General features: G+C 36.1%; 2 protein-coding genes across 3 annotated transcripts in view; one reads left to right on the forward strand and one right to left on the reverse strand.

Moving 5' to 3' along the window:
* lrrc17 (leucine rich repeat containing 17) overlaps window positions 1–19,119 on the reverse strand; it is a 35,371-nt gene extending 16,252 nt beyond the window's left edge. The window contains exons 1-2 of one of the 2 annotated variants that reach the window (XM_039761024.1): window positions 18,843–19,119; window positions 13,329–14,135 (exon numbers count right to left, since the gene is read on the reverse strand). In XM_039761024.1, the coding sequence (XP_039616958.1) occupies window positions 13,329–14,079 (751 nt within the window). In that variant the 5' untranslated portion in view covers window positions 14,080–14,135; window positions 18,843–19,119. Of the gene's footprint in view, window positions 1–13,328; window positions 14,202–18,842 lie in introns of both variants that reach the window. The other variant, XM_039761022.1, reaches the window with a different exon arrangement.
* The window catches only part of fbxl13 (F-box and leucine-rich repeat protein 13), a 256,189-nt gene that overhangs the window by 108,718 nt on the left and 127,973 nt on the right, over window positions 1–19,498 (forward strand). Inside the window, exons 10-12 of the mRNA XM_039761026.1 lie at window positions 16,016–16,068; window positions 17,574–17,674; window positions 18,773–18,902. Coding sequence (XP_039616960.1) covers window positions 16,016–16,068; window positions 17,574–17,674; window positions 18,773–18,902 — 284 coding nt within the window. The remainder of the gene's footprint in view (window positions 1–16,015; window positions 16,069–17,573; window positions 17,675–18,772; window positions 18,903–19,498) is intronic.

A 19,498-nucleotide genomic window follows, 5' to 3' on the forward strand; every position in this document is an offset into this window, starting at 1 on the left:
AAAGGCTAGAGCAAAAACCAGCACATTCTACATGACTAGTCTCACAATCTGTTTTGGAAGCCTCAATTTTTAGGGATCTAATTCAATTCATATATTTGTTTGATGTCACATCACCGTTCAAATTTCCCAGTTGTGTGTGATTACAATGTACTGTCAATTAATGTCCTGTTTATCAAGAAAGGCATTAAAAAGGCATACAAAAACACTAAAATGCTGTGTTTCCAGTGTGTTGATGGTTTTCTTGCAGAAATTTCTGTACCATTGCTTTATTTTTGTCAGCAATGATTATTCCCATTAAGGTAGATTGCAGTATTTACTGGTATTTGTTTCAAGGTGACTTTCAGCATATTTCTTAGTGTATTAATGACTGTCATTTAGGTTTTCTTTCACTTTTTTGCGAAAAAGCATTGATACACCACAGACTTGTTTCCTGTATTTGTAAAAATGAATGCAGTGCAGTATGATGACGGCCAGAACTCAATCATTTATTATGCTACTTTTTCCATTGATAAAGCTAAAGGAAATAATAAAAGCATTTAGAGGTGCTACAGTCCTCTGTGTGATCTGACCATGAAATTTGAAATGGCTTCCAGATGTTCTTACATGTGCTAAGCTTACACATCATATTTTTCCCACAGCTGACTGTCTTGTATGCAAGGTTTCATTTCTCTTGGCACTCTCTATTCTTTCGTCTGTAGCTGGAATAACCTGCGGCCTGCTGATTCAGCTAAACACACCATGGCCAATCACCCTTTCCTAAACGAATTAAATAAACTGGAACTCTTTGTTGAAGACTTTCTTTAAGCTTGCATACTTGCGTTCCAAGACAAAGCCCCTGTGAAGCACTCTGAAATTCTACTGAGACCAATTTAAATATTTGCCAACAATCCCGGTGTTAACAACCTTTTGATTTATTACAAAGAGTCATGCAAAGTTCTAGAACACTCATGATGACAGAATCCTTTAGGAATTTTTCTTTTTGTAATTAAACATTGCAAAAAAAATCACTTTTTATTGGACAACTAATATAAATTTGATTTTATGGATATTCTGTTTCTTTTTTATGGTTATTGGGTTAATGGCAGAATGAAAGTAGTATCTTTGAGCATGGAATGAGATTTTATCCCACATTTACCCTACTGTTATTTTATTATATCAAAGTGCACTCTGTGTCACCAATGGGTAACAAGGTTTATTACAGTAGAAGAACTGTTTGGAAATAACTTGAGTACTCCCATGCCCAGGATTGTTTTATTAATGAGCACCTATAAAATTGTTCCATCCATTTTCTGTACCCGCTTATCAACAGCAGTATATACTGTATGTGTTATACAAATGGTACTGCAGTGCAATAAATACCATCTATGGCTTATAATAGGAAATACCATACAGGAATGGTGAAATGTAAAATATATCCTTCATAGAAACTTGTTTTTTTATCTATATTTGAAATAAAGTGAAAAATTCACATATAGTACTAGCAATTTGCCATAGTCTAGTAATAATCTGAATGATAGCATAGGCTACTGTACAGCAGGGGTGCCCTATGTGTCGATCGTGATCGACCGATAGATCGCAAAGGGAGTGCAGGTAGATCACGTTGCATTCAAAAACATTTTTTTAAACGTTGGTCTATCATATATCCTCCCTATGGCATTTGCCACTTGATTGACATACAGGCCAGTCTGAGATCTCTTTTCTTCTAACACACTGGTCATCCCGCACACACGATCAAACACGCGAGCTACTGCAAAACTCCGGCTGTGATCTAGTTAGCCTTCCAATTTATATCAACTAAAGAAGGGATTTAAAAAAAATGTTTGAGGAGGGTATATTCTTAATGTGGAATTGGAAGAGGATTTTTTTTCTGACAATGTCACAATCGAAGTGCTTTTGTCTGACGTACGAGGTTCGATCCCTGATGATGGGTGCAGTGGAGTGTGTACCCCTGATGAGCCCAAAATAGGGCAAAACACGTGTAGCGTACTCTTTGCATTATTTGACAGTTAACTATGTAACATTCTATGATCTGCTTCTCGCAACTGAGAGGGCACCAGTGGCGGATGTTTGCCGACTTTCAGACCAACCACACGCGTTACCTGGTAGGTAACCACCCATACAATCAAACTGTGATTCAGACTTTGAATGCTATGCATATATATATATATATATATATATATATATATATATATATATATATATATATATATATATATAGCATTTTTAATGTAGGTAGATCATTTCGACCTGGTCATTTTACAAGTAGCTCACAAGCCGAAAAAGTGTAGGCACCCCTGCTGTACAGTATATGTTCTCTAAGCGCCATGCTATTAACAAAGAAACAAAGTAAACAGACAAATAATAAATACCCTTTTTGGCTTTATATGTACTTCCAGTGGGCGGCACGGTGGCGCAGTGGTAGTGCTGCTGCCTCGCAGTTAGGAGACCCGGGTTCGCTTCCTGGAGTTTGCATGTTCTCCCTGTGTCTGCGTGGGTTTCCTCCCACAGTCCAAAGACATGCTGGTTAGGTGGATTGGCGATTTTAAATTGGCCTTGGTGTGTTTGTGTGTGTGTCCTGCGGTGGGTTGGCACCCTGCTCAGGATTGGTGCCTGCCTTGTGCCCTGTGTTGGCTGGGATTGGCTCCAGCAGACCCAGTGACCCTGTGTTTGGATTCAGCGGGTTAGAAAATGGATGGATGTACTTCCAGTCATATGCCAACTTCTGGATGTTCATTAAATCTATCTATCAGACCAAGTCAATAGCATTAATTTAACACTTTAGCAGAGTTTTTTTTTTTTTTCTTCTTTCTCATATTACAGATGCACACTGATGCAACCCCTCTTTAATTCCCACAGTACAAAAAGTCTTTTTTCTAGTGAATATGTGCTCATGAATGTGCTTGCAGTACCCAGAGACTTTTGAAACACATAATAGCTCTAGAAGCCAAACACAAAACATCCATGTGCATCTCTATGCTGAACAGAGAAAATACAAAATTCAGGCATTAGCAAAGTTGATACATTAAAACTGTTTCAATATTGCTTTGGATATTTCAGACACATTTGAAAATTAAGGGGAAGAAAGAATCATTTAAAAGCAAAGGGCAAGTAAATATAAAAAAGGACCAAGTCCTGTAGTTGAAGTGGAAACCTGGAGAAGATAATGGCCTCAAAAAATATTGGAGTATGGTTTTCTAGGTTTCTGAGGCCAAGGAATGTTGTGGTTGTTTTCATCTTTTTCTTTCTTGTAATTTCAGTTCACATTCTCCTGCAGTGCAGTCTTCTGTTCTGTATGGATGCCGCCATACTGAAGACTGGCAGCTAGGACACTAGTGCAACATTTTAAAAAGCTGGCACAATGCATACGTAACTAATCCAAGACTGGATTTCTAAAAGAAAAACCTTTGCCTCAGTTTGTATTGTTTGTTTTTGATTTTCTGGTTGAGACATTTTCTTTTTCTGCCCTCAGATTGTTATTTATGTCTTGCGTTGCTGGGTTCTGGTTATGTGTACCCTTTTTTGGCTTATGATTTACAGTAGTACCTCTCTGTTTTCTGACCACAGTTCTGGCTTTGTTATTTAATTTTGTCTTCCTAGTTACAACTCCTGTGTGCATTCTAATTTCTCTGTCTCATCTCCTGATTCTGTTTTCTCTCTAAACTGCTGTTGTCTTATTCAAGCAGTACATTAATATATTTTGGAACTTTAGAGTTTATTTTGAACCTTAAAAGCTAGTTTCCCTGTTTTGGGCCTAGTAAAGCCAAACCCTCTCTGTGGCATTTATGTTGCCTTGAGGTGAGCCACTTTTGGGGAAACCAGTTTAGGTCCTGGCCTGCTTTTTTGGCTTGTTTTAGAGGCCTTAACAACTTTTTACTATGTTTATGACTTTTAATCATGAAAATAAGCTATGTATGCTCCAATTAACTAAAATTATTTCAAGTGCTGGTTCCAATTTGATATCCATTGTGACCCTTAGTGAGAGTGTGTTGAAAAAACTGCTTAACATGGACAGATGAATAATCTATATTTATAAATCAGAAAGTTTGCCTAATCTACAACCATTTGGTTATGGTACAACCAACTGCAGCACAATTTTTGAGGAATAATCCATCCATAATTAGGTCCATGACTACTTTTTGTCAAAATTCAACACATTTCAAATTTTTTACATAATCTGAAACACTTGTTAAAGTCAATGTTTTTGTAGAAACATAGAGATATTTAACACGTTATTTTTTTGCTTTGATGGGAAGTCATAGACATTTAAGATAGTTTTCTGTCTGTACATTTGGTCCAGAATGATAATGTGAGGTTAAAATCTATTTTATTCCAAGTTTGGAGTACAAACTTAGACTGGAAAAGGAATTATGTGCCATAGTTTGTAATAACTGCAAGTGGGAAAATGTATACAATGTCCAGTTTGTAAGCTACCAGTAGCTTCTTGAGTGTATAAAATTAACACCTTTCAAAAGCCTATCTACCATTACTTAAGCTATTGTATTTAGTGTTTGACTGATATTTTTATAAAAGGTGATGTAAAACAGTCATTTATTTCATTTCTTTTGTTTTTCCAAAAAAAATCACAGGCAGGTGACTTGCTCATGGTCACGCAGTGCCATTGGTTGGATTTGAACCCACCACCTCAGGGTTTGAAGTCCAAAGTTTTAACTACCATGCCATAATGCAGTATAATTATGGGAAAGTGGAAGACCATAGATAAAATCTAATGAGAATGTGTGCTCAGGGCCTGTCTGTAATTGGCAGTAAACCAGCATAAAACCCAATTACAGACTGGATTTACAGCATTTTTCTTAGCATAACCAGTAATATTGTAAGCAATGGCTGTCAACTAGAAATGTCTGTTAATTATATTTTTAGGTTTTAATACACCAAGGCCTTTAACATATCATGGCCTCAGAACTGTGCTGTTTTACAAAATGAATTGGGTATATTTTTCAAGTATATATACAGTATATATTTTTCATAGAAATCTCCTTTTACTCTGCCAGAAAGCAGAGCAGAATGTTTATGCTGTTGGTAATGGTCCTGGGAGAAAAGAGAAGGAGAGAGACTTAGACACTATACAGTATATAATATAAAGGATCCTCCAAGCACATTAACCAGGTTTCCATCCAAGGAGTTTTTGCGAAAAAATATTTAGCGCTTCAAATTTTTTTACCGATATAACTGATGGAAATGCTAATTATCAATAAAATGTTGTACATGTCGACATAATATTTTTCCGTTTAACTTTAGCGCATAAATTCCATATTGATATTTCAGATGTCGCAAAAACTACATTGGAAACACTTTTTGTCGGAAAAAATGGGCTTTAACGCAAATAAATGTGTCACTTGATACATTTTCATCATGTGCAATCAAAACGAGAATAGCGGAGCGGTTCGCATGGTCTGATGAAGAGACTCGTTATTTCTCGTGATGAGCCAAAGCAGTAGCGGATAGGCTGGGTCTCCTGCCACTAAAAGGGGTACCTGAACTCCCTCCACATCAACTGTAGCCTGGGGGTGTCTCTCAGGATGTCTAAATAATACAAAAACCGCAAAGGTAATTTACTGTGCCAGTCAAAATATTTAATAAACCGTGTGTTTCATTATCTAAACATTTTTTTCTTATTATTAAATGGCAGATGTTTTAGCATATATGAGAAATTCTCTCATTAATATTAACTTCAATTTTTTTTTGATTAAACGTCATTATTTTGTATTAATTCAAATTTCAGTTTTAATTAAAAACCTTAAGGGAAGCAGGTTACAGTACTAATTCAGTTGTTATCGCACTGAGAAGGGATATTGAAAGGTAGGCTCACCTGTACAGATCCGATGCTGCAAACACAGCTGCATCATGGGCACTTCCAGGAGTGCCAACGCAAATGTCTCGTATCATGCACCTGTCATCAACAAGGGCCTGGAGAACAATAGATGACCACTCTTTGCGATTAATGTAATCGCGGTAACCTTCCATCGGGGGAATAATAGGCACATGCGTGCCATCCAGCGTACCGTAAATCTGTGGCACAAGATGCACCAAGGAATTGCGGTATGCAATTTCATTGGCCTCCGCTAGAGTCGGAAGTCTGATATAACGCTGCATTAATTTTTCTTTAATAGCGGTGCACACAGCATATACACATCAATGGACGGTAGTTTTACTAACCCCGAAGGTTTCTCCAACTACTCTATACTCGGCGCAGGCTGCCAGCTTGTAAAGGGCGATGGCAATCCGCTTTTGGGTTGGAACCGGTGGTCGGTGGCAACCTGTGATGGGCGCAACATCAGGACTGATGAAACCACACAACATCTCAAACGTTGGCAGAGTCATTCTAAAATGTTGCAGCCAGAGATTTTCTGTGAAGTGTCTCTCCACCACCTCCTCCCAGAAGGTCTTATTCCGTCATCTCTCCCATACCCGTGGGTTTTGTCACACTGGGGTACTTTCAACGAGCTCTAGGGCTATCAGACAAGCAACTGCTTCAATCTGCTCTCGTCTTCGGGTATTATGTACAATTCCAATTATTTGTGAAACTGAAATAACAGTAAGCTGGCAAATTTCAAAAAACTGTCTGAATAATCTAGTGGAGGGGGTGTAACGTGGAAAACAAAAGGTAGATAATTTGCGACATACACAAAATTATGTATGGAAACGGCTCAAGGGCAGATTTTTTTCGCGATACAATAAAACTTATGCGACAGTTCGTTTTGGGGGAGATGTCATCACGCACACCATTTTATCGATAAAAAGCCAGTTGGATGGAAACAGGCTGGAGACAGCAAATTTCGCACATTTTTTTATGTATATTCTGTTTGTCGATAACAAAACGTCGCAACAAAATGGATGGAAACTTGGCTACTGTTGAGATGATGTTGATTTAGGTAACTCATGATAAGGGACCATGGGAAGAAGCTTCTAGCTATCCTACTTTAGGGTTCAGGTTATGACACATCAATTCATCCTTTGTTATTCAGAAAGCTCTTTCCCAGACACAACAATAAAAGTTTGTGAATTCTAATTATATCATTTTCCAGAATGGCCAATTCAGTATCTTATTTGACAACTAATTGAAACCATTGCTTCATAAGCAACAGTCAAAATGAGAGTTTATTTTTGAGGAATGTTAAAAATAGACTGGGACCTAAAAACAAGCTTAGTACCTCTTTGTCACACTATGGTTTATTGCACTAAAGCCCTGCCAGTCAAATGAGAAATAATATACCCATCATACCCTTATTTGTATCAAATGATGATTCCTGCTGTTAACAAAATAACAGAACTCTGTGTATGCAGTCCTTGGCATGCTGTGAGTAATGTTAATATCAATCAGGCACAGGGATTTTTGGCTCTTCACATTTCACAGCCAGATTGGACTTCGGCCTTGAAAGATGTTTGGCAAATGAACCTTAACATGGGAAGTTCAGCACTTGATGAAATAGTGCTTGTTTTCTCATACAAATAGGCTGAATCTTTTCAAACCATTGAAATGATCCTGTACATCACATCAGCCAAATGATGAAGCGTTCTTTGCTGCAAGGCTTGAAATGCATTTTAATTTAGCTCAAAATTATACTTTCTCATTACAATCAGTCTGATGTAATTTACAGTTGTAATGCTTATAGTTTGGGAAAATGAAATTCAACTTCAAATTCATGTTAACGTTTATTGCCAAGTGTACAAAGTTTAGTGAAATTCTTATTTGCATATCTGACATCGTCATTGTCAGCTGCATCACGATGCGCAGTTTTCTGCTTACACAGTCCACCAGATACAATTTTTAGAGCCTCCTCAAACTGAATTTCTGCCAGCAGAAGTCATCTAAGACTTGGTGTTAGCATGTGACCTTAAGCAGAAGACTAACAACTCTGAGATGACACTCCTAGTAAAGATAGATAGATAGATAGATATACACACACTATGGTCTGAACAAGCAAAAGAGTGACTAAAAAGAAAGAAAACTTAAAGGAAACAAAACTTCTGACTTGGTAGTCACAGTCAGTCACATTCACAGTGAGGCATTATGCAGGCATAATGCCAGTGGTATAAGGGAGCCCCAGTACCATTTCCTGACACACATCTGCTGAATGATTGATTGGCTGGAAGTACTCAGTGTTAATGTGTCCAAGAGATGATGTGCAGCATTGTCCAGTGTGTGTCCCATAACTTAGCCTGCCCTTTTGATTAGCTTGTTGATTCAGTGAGCCTCTCTTGAAGTAGTGTTACCAATATACAATAATTTAAGACATTATCAGTCACAAACATTTAAGAACACAAAAAGTAAAAATTTGAATTTGTAGTGTTAAGAATGTTAAGTCAATGAACGAACACAGCTTTTGCCTACCTCCCATCTGTCTATGTTCTTGGCACAAGTTCTAGGCTATACTGACCCACCTTAACATCAAAAGTAGCATCAATATTTTTTTTCAAGAATATTTAAACCCAATTACTCATTTAATGTGCCTTTTTCACTCAGTATTTTATATTCCTTTGGCAACAAGCGCCTCGGGCACAACACTTCTTATTAAGTATTGGCAAGTAAGGAGCTAGATCTGAAATATGAATATTACTGGTTGAAATTCTCTGCACAATAACTGTTATTTTGCCTGTGAAGTAAATATAAGATATTGTACAGAACAGAGACAGCAATACTCTTATGGGCATCAACAATCAGTGTTGATAGCAACACTTGATGATGCTTTTGAAGGTGAATCCACACCCCAGGGGCTGAAAGGAAGCCTCAGAAAGACAAACAAGGTAGTTGGTGATTTGAAACACACAAATGGCTTACTATGCCAAAAATGTTTTTCTTTTTGCCTTTTGTCATTCTAAAAATGACATGGATATGCTATTTTTCTATATATGTGTATAATATCAAAACACAGATCAATACTTAATAACATTTTTTGAAAAACTGACGTTTTCATTAAGACTTTAGACCTTTTTTCACAATGAACCCTGGAACCCATAAGCTCGCTTGTAAAACACAAGGGTGTTCTAGTTATTTTTTTTTCAATTTATAAAATATGCTTCACTTTTTAACATAAGTTCATGTGGCAAATCTGTCTATTGTAAAAAGAAATCCTGGGAGAAACTTTTTCAAAGAGATAATTTTAAGTCCTGCGAGACGAAGACTTTTGCTAGGAGATTTTTTTAAGTCCTGCACTCGTCTCAGCCATATTCAACCATGCACATGGTCCAATCACCTCTCATTTGTGTGGAGGCTTTTGTCAGACACACTTCCTGCACTCTCAGCTCTTCTAAATTTTTAAGTCCTCATTTTAAGTTGTTTCTGAAAAGTCCTCTGTTTCAACCTTTAAAGAAGCTTTTTTAGACAGTATTATTATAATTACAGTCTATTTGTTTCATTGGTAATAGTCCATTTCTGGACAATAATTCTATATGTTCTAGATGACACATCAACAACTAAGCGAAGAAGAAAAGGCAGTATGTTGAAAAGAGGCCCAAAAGCGTTGAAGAGAAAAAAAATCAAAAAAGAACAATAATAATCTAAGTGCAAATTCAGAAAATAAGGAAAGTAATAATAAGCCTGGACCAAGTGGAATTGAAAACCTAGCAGGTCCAAGCGGGGACAGAAACAAAAGACAAAGAGTAGAACACAAAGTAGAATGTCGTAAAGAGGTTCAAAAACGTTGGCGCGATACACATGCAGAGCAGATTAAAGATTACGAAAGTAGTAAAATTCGAAAGGCATTAAAAAATGATAGTAAAGATTGCATTAGTGCTAACAAACGTAAATTATTATTTGGTGAAATAACGGAACAGCAAAAAGAGATTGAATATAAGGACATATGTGATATGACAGAAGTATGCAGATATTGTTCGGCTTTAAAGTTTAAGTCGGAAACTTGTAGATTGTCTAATTCATGTTGCAATCAGGGAAAAGTAGTGTTTCTTTCCATTGAAGAGGCGTATCTGAGAGAATTGAAAGATTTGTTATTTGACATATGTTTTTACTGAAGTGCTATAGTAAAAGTGTAAGTTTAAAAAGTATTTGTGTGTTAATATCAAAGCCAGACAGAGCAAAAACGTATACCTTCACAGCAACATGAAACATAATTTTCTTTCAATTTGTTACGTTTTACTATTTTTATTATGGTTAATTATTTGCTGTAATGTAAAAAGTCAGTTTATTTATTAGAGAGATAGAAACAATATTCAGTCATGAGCAGTTATACGTTGTGTTGTTATGATGCAAGTCCAAACACGGAATCAAAATTCAATGCGATATTGATGAAAAGTTAATTCCAAATATTGTTTTTACTGAAGTGTTATAGTAAAAGTCTAAGTTTAAAAAGTATTTGCGTGTTAATTTCAAAGCCAAACAGAACAAAAACATTTAACTCAACGAATACCTCTAACACAACATGAAACATAAATGTCTTTCAATTTATTGCGTTTTACTATTTTTTACTATGTTTAGTTACTTGATATAATCTAAAATAGTTAGTTCTATTATGCATATGTAACAGTTCCCATAAAAATAACAATCGTTTTAAATTGTACATCTGGTTACCCATACCCGGGGGTTAGCAAGCGAATTGAGCAGGGGGCAAAGCCCCCTAGTTAATATCTCTATATATAATCTTCATTTGGATCTTGATCTTTGTTTGTCCGCGAATGAATTAGATTAAGAATCACTAGATGGCAGTAGAGAGACAGCTAAAACATAGGCATTGTATTAAGAATCTCCTCCAGGCTTATACTACTGAAGACTGTAGTACTCCAGTCACACCTCAAAACGCAGACATTCAAACTAAACAAATTGTTGTGCTTTAAATTAACTAAAGAGATCTTCATTTAGATCTTGATCTTTGTTTGTCTGTGAATTCCACGCATGTGAATTCCACCTTCCAGTTTAGTACGTTGTTGTTACTCACGGATGTCAACAATGTGCCGGAATAACGAAAGGGGTGGTGGACAGTGTTACGCTGGTTAGCTCCTGAGGCCTGGTTAGAGAATGAAATTGCCTACGTAACATATGAATGAAAGACAGACAGTGGGTAAAATGAATGACAACGTAACAGCACGTTCCGGAAATTATTATTGTTACGTTGTAGCCGGCGAGTGCTGCGTGTCTCACAGTTGTACCGTGGCTTGCTCACATGTCAGTGAAGTTATCCCTGTTTGTGCTTTAAAGAGCCTGGATACCTTTGTGCCCCCCTTTTATAACCATTGCTCCGTGTATATTGCCTTACTCTTTGGATTGCCACAAAGCAACCTGCGAGATTGGAGAAAGGTTGAGAAGAGATCATGAGAGGAAACGACAGCGTCATGAAAACGAGATGGACTGTGAACATACAGAAGCAGAAATGCTCCTACACCACATAATTATGATTCGAACAGTGATTCCAGTGATTTCTTTTGTAATTTTGTTTCCCTTATAAAAAAGCATAATGCTGTGTGAGGAAGGGCCCAGTTCACGACTGGCAGCCGCGTTTAAACAGGGAGCCCTTCACAGACAACTTTAACACGCGCAATGTAGTTGGGTGCACATGGCTAGTATAAAATGATTGTAAAAAAATAGCTTTGACTTGAAAAATACCAAGCTTGTCCTTTAAAGGGACAAAAGTTTTGTAGAGGGTTTATCATAGAGTATTGTTGCGCTTAGGGCTACTAGCTAATATGAAAGTGGCATGTTGACAAAAATCACTGTAGGTCTCTATATTATTACTGGAGACAGCATCAATGGTGGTATTCAGTGATATTATAAAGATGATTCAAAGTTGATCCAATGTTGATTTAAAATTACTTCAGATCACAATGTTGTATTGACATCAAAGCATTAAATTATAAGTGCCTCATCATAAAATGGACTTGGAAAACATGTCTATCATCAAGAAATGCTAAACTTTAGTAATGCCAGACTCAGTTGTTCTCTTTCCAGCATATTCTGAAGAGAGACTCAGCATGAACTAAAAAAATGCCTTTCATTCTGTTTCATTGTGGCATATCTCAGTTGTATTTAGTAACAATATGCAGCCATCCAATAGTGTTGGCTTTTTCAAAAATGGAAGGTTTCACTTCACAAAAAATGTAGTGTCATCAATTCATTTCAGAGTTATTGTCATGTGTGCAATGTACAAAAAGATTCCTTTCTGCACATTTGGCCAATACGTAACCTCCCTTCACTAGCCTTGCCTAGTAATTTAAATCTCACTTCATTGGTTATATATTATATCCATTCATCCATCCATTCTTTTTTTAAACCCACTTATAATACAGCATCACAAAATAATGGAATTGGAATCACGAAAGGAATTCGGAATTATGAACCTCACTAAAATGGGTGTTTTGGAGTTTTAAAGATTTTTTGGGAGGCGGTAAAAAGAGGAACATGGCATCTTAAGGGTGTGGCAACACTATACACCACTTTTGGACTGTTGTTTATTTCTCAGAAAGAAGAATAAACAAAAATAAACAGGAAAAGGTGACCTTTAGAAATTCAGCATGGTTAAACACAGCCCATGATGATTAAAAAAAACCTACTGCTAGAGAAAGCTGTAATCCAGCAAGACAATTAAATTGTCATACAGATTAGTTGAAAATAAAATGCTCTACATGCAGTCTTAGATGAGATCCCACTTTAGCTGGTGTAAGTCTTTGTATGTGCTGATAGTGGTGTTCTCCCTTCAACCCCAGCGCACTCCTGCTGCCTGATGGGAACTGCAGTCCTTTTGTTGGCACTAGATTTTGTGTTCTTTCCTTCCCATTACAACCCCTCTCCACAATATGCCATACCAACTATATTTTAAGATGGATCAACAGCTGCATGAAAAATTTAATGAAAATCATTGTATCCATTTTTGCTTGATTGGCAAATAAACAAACAGGCTAACAAACATCTTACAGTTACATAAATAGATTGTCATTATTTTCACATGGCATAGGATGGTTTAAACTATTTGTGATGTCTAAATATGTGCAATACATTTTAATGAATGATGCCACTGCCCTTTTCCACTAATACATTTGGAAATGAAATGTAACGAGATTTAAAGTGTCTGTCTCTTTTAGCAAGTCTGTTTTAAAGATGCAGCTGGCAGAAAACTCCCCTTGGAAGCTAGTGATAAGGAAAATCTTTTCCAGCAAAAGACAGACAGTTTGGATTGTAAGCTTTCAATGTTTCCATTTAAAAACTAAATGAAATACTGTTGCCAGTTAAAAGTACTTGGCAAACATGTGTTAAAAATGAAAAGAAACCCCTTTTTTCTGTAATGAGTGTAATAGCCTGATAGATTCAACACACAATTTTGTATTAGAGCTACTAGAACCCAGATTAATGATAAATGCTGACAAACCTTTGTTCTGGCAGTCCAGCAGAGGTTTGGGGAACATGTAGATGTGGCACATTGTGGAATCCACCTCTTTAATATTGCTAGAAGGGGTCAAGGGCTTTTTCGTTCCTTGTAAGGGACTCTCATCATCCTCGCACAGCAAGTCTGCCTTTATTTTTTTTAACCTTTGATCCTTTAAATTAATAGGTTCAGCACATTTGGCATAATTTCCCAAATTTCGACTTCCTGGAAGTTGCAACTTTCTGATTAGGCCGTCCAGTTCACAGGTACAATTCCAAGGATTCTCATAAATTCGAAGGTACTTAAGGAGTGGCAGGTTGATAAACACTTCCTCTGCCACTACCTGCAGTCGATTGTGCTGAAGCAACAATGTAGTCAATTTATCCAAACCTGCAAAAGCATGCTCTTCAATGATTGCAATGTCATTTTGCTGCAAATCCAAGCTTTTCATATTTTTGAATGTCAAAAACATGTCATTCTCTAATCTCCGAATCCTGTTTCTTGCTAGAAGCATATGAATGATATCCTCAGGCCAGTGGGGGGAAACACGTGTCAGTCTTTTATCTTGACAATCAAAGTATTTTTCTTTAAGTTCAATGTAATCTTTGCAGTCAATAGCAGCAAATCGTTTGCTAGTGCTTCTCCTTCCAGCTCTCATACCATTCAGTCTATTCTTCATCCCACCATTTTTACCTTTCCTAAATTCAGCAGACCTGCAGAAGACAAGGAGCATTATAATCATAATTGTCTTCATCCTGAGTTCCAGATGGTCTGGGTAACAGTGACAGCTGGAATGGCGAAAGAATCCCTCTGAAATCAAAGATCAGATAGCCTTAAGTAATTGGCTTAAGGAATGATGACATACAGCTGTATTCCCTGCAAAGAAGAAATACTTAATGTAGTTAGTGCCATTACTAAGATAATTAAGAGATACTAATTTGGTTAAGTTAGAACTTTACTGGGACAGTTGTAACAGGTTAGTCTACATGTCTTTGTACAGTAGCAGATTCAGTGTACTGCAATCTTATTTATTGCATATAAAATGTCTGATGCTTATTAAAATAGGAGATTTACAAGATAAGGACTAAATATGTATAAAGTTTGAAATAGCAGCTTAAACTCATGCCAATGATCCCTGGAAATTCAAGGGGGTTGGAGTTTTGTAGTCAAGGCCTAGCTCTGCAATGATACTTTTTTATCTTTTCTGAGTTAATTTCAAATATTTTATAAAATACCACTTTCACTCATAACAGATCATTATGAATCCGATTCATACACAGTAGCATGTGTGTATTTTTTCTACACCAAAGAAAAAAGCATTATTTAAAGTTTATTATTTTTTTGATGAAAGATTAACCAGTTTTAGCATCCTTTGGAGTCTTTTTTTTGCTGTGCAGCAAAGCCCATCTGGATTTAGTTAAGAGGCCCATCTCTTTATAGCAATGTCTAAGGGCACAAGGGTTATGCTAAAATGTATCCCTAACTGACGATTCTATGTAACACTAAAGTGATAAGCTGATAAGAAATGTGATGAAAAATTCCTTTCTCTTACTTGCACTCTAGTTTTATACATAGATAAAGAACATCTATAGTGATAATTTAAAAATACTGCTTTTCATTATTATTGCATCCAATTTATCTTCTGAATCACATAGATTTTTTAAATACAATATTGGCCTTGGGCCTTCTTAAACAATTAATTTGGGTCTGTTCTGATTTCACTATCCAATTCTCTACTGTACAGATTGACACATGCTTTACGTTCATGAAGCTCAAAGTCTGTTAAACAAGAAGCCTTTTCAGAAGTTATTACATTTCCCAGAATAATCATGAATAAAAAAGAGATAGCTCACTGAATGGATCCTGTTGAGGATGGAAAAAAATTCCAGAGACAAATTACTTGAAGGAAAGAAGAGTTCAATGGAACACAGCACTCATTTCTAATAAAAGCCATCAAGAACATGAATAAACAACTTCTGTCAATCACACCGATGCAAATTGCTTTTGGAACTGTATGACATGGTCTGTATAAGAGTAACAAAAGTGCTTATGTAGTAGGGATTGTACTTTATCTCCAGTGCACAATGCACAACTAGGATTTCTATTTCTAAACTAATTATGTTGTGATTATCGGTTGGTTAAAAGATGCATTAACAAAAGGCAATTAATGCATAAACTGTTTTGGCTACATGGGAAATAGAAGAGCATTTTGGAAAATTATTAAACTGGACAGCTTTTGCTTTACACACTGTATATCATCAAGGGAAATGCTGTAAAGGTACAGTTCACTTAAGAGTTGCCTTAAATGGTTTTTACTGTTATAGGTCTGGATCAGTGACATACTGTCCTTAAGATGTTCTCATAAAAGTAGTTATAATGTTCTTATAGGCATTCACATCTTGACTTGGTAATATTCTGGAAACATTAAGTGAGTAGGAAATGAAATGTGATGTCAACCTGCAAAACCTTTTCTTGTAAAAGCTGTTCTTCTGTCCTTAATCTCTGCTTAATATGGAAAAAGCTGCCATATCAAAATAATATTATAAGATGTATATCAGATCCTGGCTACAACAAAGTACCAATCTTACAAAAACAGTTATTTGTTGATCATCTGGCCCTAAGGTTTCTTAGCTTGGATTTGAAAAAAAACATTCTAACAATGCTTATTATCCTGTGTCTGTTTAATCTAGGTGAATGCAGAAATTTGCAAGACCTTAATCTGTCTCAGTGTGCGAGTGTTAATGTGAGTAAACCACATTTTTTTTGTTTGCTTGCTTATTTTAAACCCAAGGGTAACTTTAATTCCTTTTGTTTTAGTTTACATGCTATATCTTAGCAGGAATTGCCACATCCTAGTGGCCCTCCTCACCAGGAAAAATGCCAAGAAGCTTAAAAGTATGTAAAATTGTGATTTCATAAGGAAGGGATACACACAAGGTAACCAAATAAAATACAAAAGGTCCTTTCCTCTACACATGGAGGTCCCCACGGCTATTGCCAGACCTCCATCATGACTGTTTCTCCTGCATGTAGTGACTGTGATCCTTCCCTTTATAAGAATGAACTCCTTGCGGCCTTCCTGTCTCTGGATATTGGTTCACAAATCACTGGCACATGCTGGGTCACATGCAGTCTAGCATCCTGGGAAACATTACATGTTTTGCCCTGACCACACCTCACCATTTCCTGCAGTTCTGCAGTGCTGTTCTACCTTTTGCTCTTCAAGACATGTACAATACTTAATAGGTTTTCTGCTACCTAGCACACCAACATGGCAGTTTTTTCTGTTCCTGACCTTTAGATAGATAGATAGAATACTTTAAGGCCTGTTACTCCTCTAAAGTTCTTTTGAGACACTTTCCTCAGTAATTGCCAACCTCTTCACAGCCATATATTCCTTGACATTATTTAATATAACATGCATGATTAACCATGTAGATGACGCATGCAAGACAATGCTCTTTAAGCATATTGAAACTGGCAAAGTTCCGGAGTAATTTCTGAATTTAAGTACATTGCCTGCATTTTGTAGTTCGAATACAAGTAAGAACACAGATGTGTTATGGTTATAATACACTTTATATGTATTATTGACCATGTTGTACCATATTTTCTTTTTGTATTGCTTTTAATGTTTTGTGATGGGACATTCTATAGCACTTTTTACTTAAGGAAGTCTCAAAGCATTTAACCAACTGATGAAAACAAAACAGTAACAGATAAGCACATAATTATACAATATTTAGATATATAAACAGGCACATTCATATTTAGCAAAATGAATAGTAATCCATAATAATCCATAGATTGAATTATAATAGCAAATTATGATGACAGATTATTCTTATAGCATAGGATTTGCTCAGTTGACAAATAAGTTTTTAAATGTTGTTTGCTAAGATATGGAGGTAGTAATTTAAGTTTCATTGTAAATTTCCTGGTCTACTCATTCTGTATTTACATGTGTTAAGAGTAATGGAAGATGGAAGAATGGATAGAAGGATAACAGAGATACTGTATGTTACTTGTGTTAAACAGTATCACAAGCATTCAGTGTAAGATGCTAACATCTCTGGCATGTCCATTAGGAATATTATGTATGTGTAAATGTACAAACTAGCTAATCATTCTTTCTTCTGGTTAACATGAGCATAATAAGTAGTGACTCATTTGCTCATTTATTCTAAAAGACCAGAAGTTCATTATTAGTTCTTTTCCTCTAAATCAACATAGTTTTCCTCTGTTTAGGATGAAACAATAAAAATGATTGCAGAAGGCTGTCCTACACTTCTTTACCTCAACTTGTCCTATACAGATGTGACAGATGGGACAATCAGAATGCTGTCAAGGTACATTAGGGTAAACGAGGAATGCTTTTTAACTGTACTATTTAATTATGATTTATTATTTCTCAACATTGTTAATTATGTCTGATTTTGAAGGTACTCTGTGGTTGGGGTACCTGCTCTGTCCATCTCTTAATGCATAAACATGAACCTTTGTTAAATTTTAAATGTGCTTGAACATTTGATTGATATTGATTGATGAATCGAAATCAAGTGTCAGTACCACTTAAGTAGGATAAAGAAATGTATCTAAAGTGTTAACAATAGTTTAATCCAATTAAAAATATGCCAAATGAACACAGAACACAGGCCATATAATTAATTTGTAAAGAGATTAAATATTTGAAGTATAAAAGAAGGAAGATATTTAAATGATGCCAATTATGCACAGATTTCAGTTTTATTTATTTTTATGTGTTCAATTAAAATCTGTGCTGCTGATCACAAATGCTATACAGACCCCCCCCCTTTGTGTTTAGAGTAATAATAAATTCCTCTTAATTTGTTCCCCTTCCATCCATCCATCAACAATTCAATCTTTATTTTATATAGCACCTTTCAAAATGAACCTCACCAAAGTTCCACAAAAAATGAAAAAAAGAAAAAAATATAGGAATATTTAGTGTAAAAATGTTTGCTCTTTTGAGAGTTGATTTCAATGCTTAGTTTCTGAAGCATTTGTTTACCAATATGGTCATTTTATTTCTTGGCATAAAAGAATTAGTCCAGAGTATATATCACATATACTGTACATATATGTGAAGTTTTCTGGCAATGAGCACAGCACATCAGTCAGTTAGGAGCCTGCCTTATCTATAACCTCTTTCCTGGGTGTTCTGTTTAGTTTAATCCTCACTTCAGACTGTCACATGTACAATTTATGAAAGAAAGCTATCTTCTGCATTCTTTCAATGTCCACAAACATGCATACAAATTGTTTGCCATTATAATCTCACTTGAATAATTTTCCAAATTAGAAAAATATATCAAAAGGAAAAAATACAATTCTTTTGATTATAAACAGTAAAGTCATCCGATAAAAAGGCTTTGCATGGGTTTGCGTTTCTGCCAGTGGCAAACTGACAATTTTTTTTTTTGAAGGTGCTGCCTGAATTTACAGTATCTCAGCCTATCGTACAGCAGAAAGTTTACAGATAAAGGATTACAGTACCTGGTCACAGGGAAAGGCTGCCACAAACTCATCTACTTGGATCTTTCAGGCTGCACACAGGTTGGTCCTTCAGTTCTCTTTGTCTGATCAAGTCAGTTGAACTCCTTAAGCAAGTACTGACTGAAAAAGCAGTCTACAGACGCTGCTGTTGGTGGTAGGGGGTTTGACTGGGTTTTGAATTACAGTATTGCAGCTGCACAAACTTTCCCCATAGGCAGGCAGGCAGGCAAGCTACTCTACGCTTTTTGGATATGTTCCAGGGCAATGTCAGGCCCTGAATTCATTCCCCACCAATGAAAAATGGGCTTCAGGATCTTTTGCTTTTCTGTACATGAATGCATTCATGCATTGTTACCTCACAGCAGATCCTCCCCCTTGTATAATATGTGGAAGAAAATAAAAAAAAACATTTTCTTAAAAGTGCCAACACAGCTTGCATAATTCTCCTTTGACATCTGTATATACTTTTAAACTTAACAGCATTCTATATGATGGCAATGTGGTCTAATTACTAAGGATCTGGATGTGTTACCAACAAGTTGGCAAGTTGAAATCATACTGTGTGATTTACAACTACTTACTCTCTCACTGCAGTAGTAACCAGTTTCTGTTCAACACATTTTTAATCTGCAGTTCACAGTGTATATTTCACATGA

This window comes from Polypterus senegalus, chromosome 8 (genome assembly GCF_016835505.1).
Source record: "Polypterus senegalus isolate Bchr_013 chromosome 8, ASM1683550v1, whole genome shotgun sequence".
Taxonomy (NCBI): Eukaryota; Metazoa; Chordata; class Cladistia; order Polypteriformes; family Polypteridae; genus Polypterus; species Polypterus senegalus.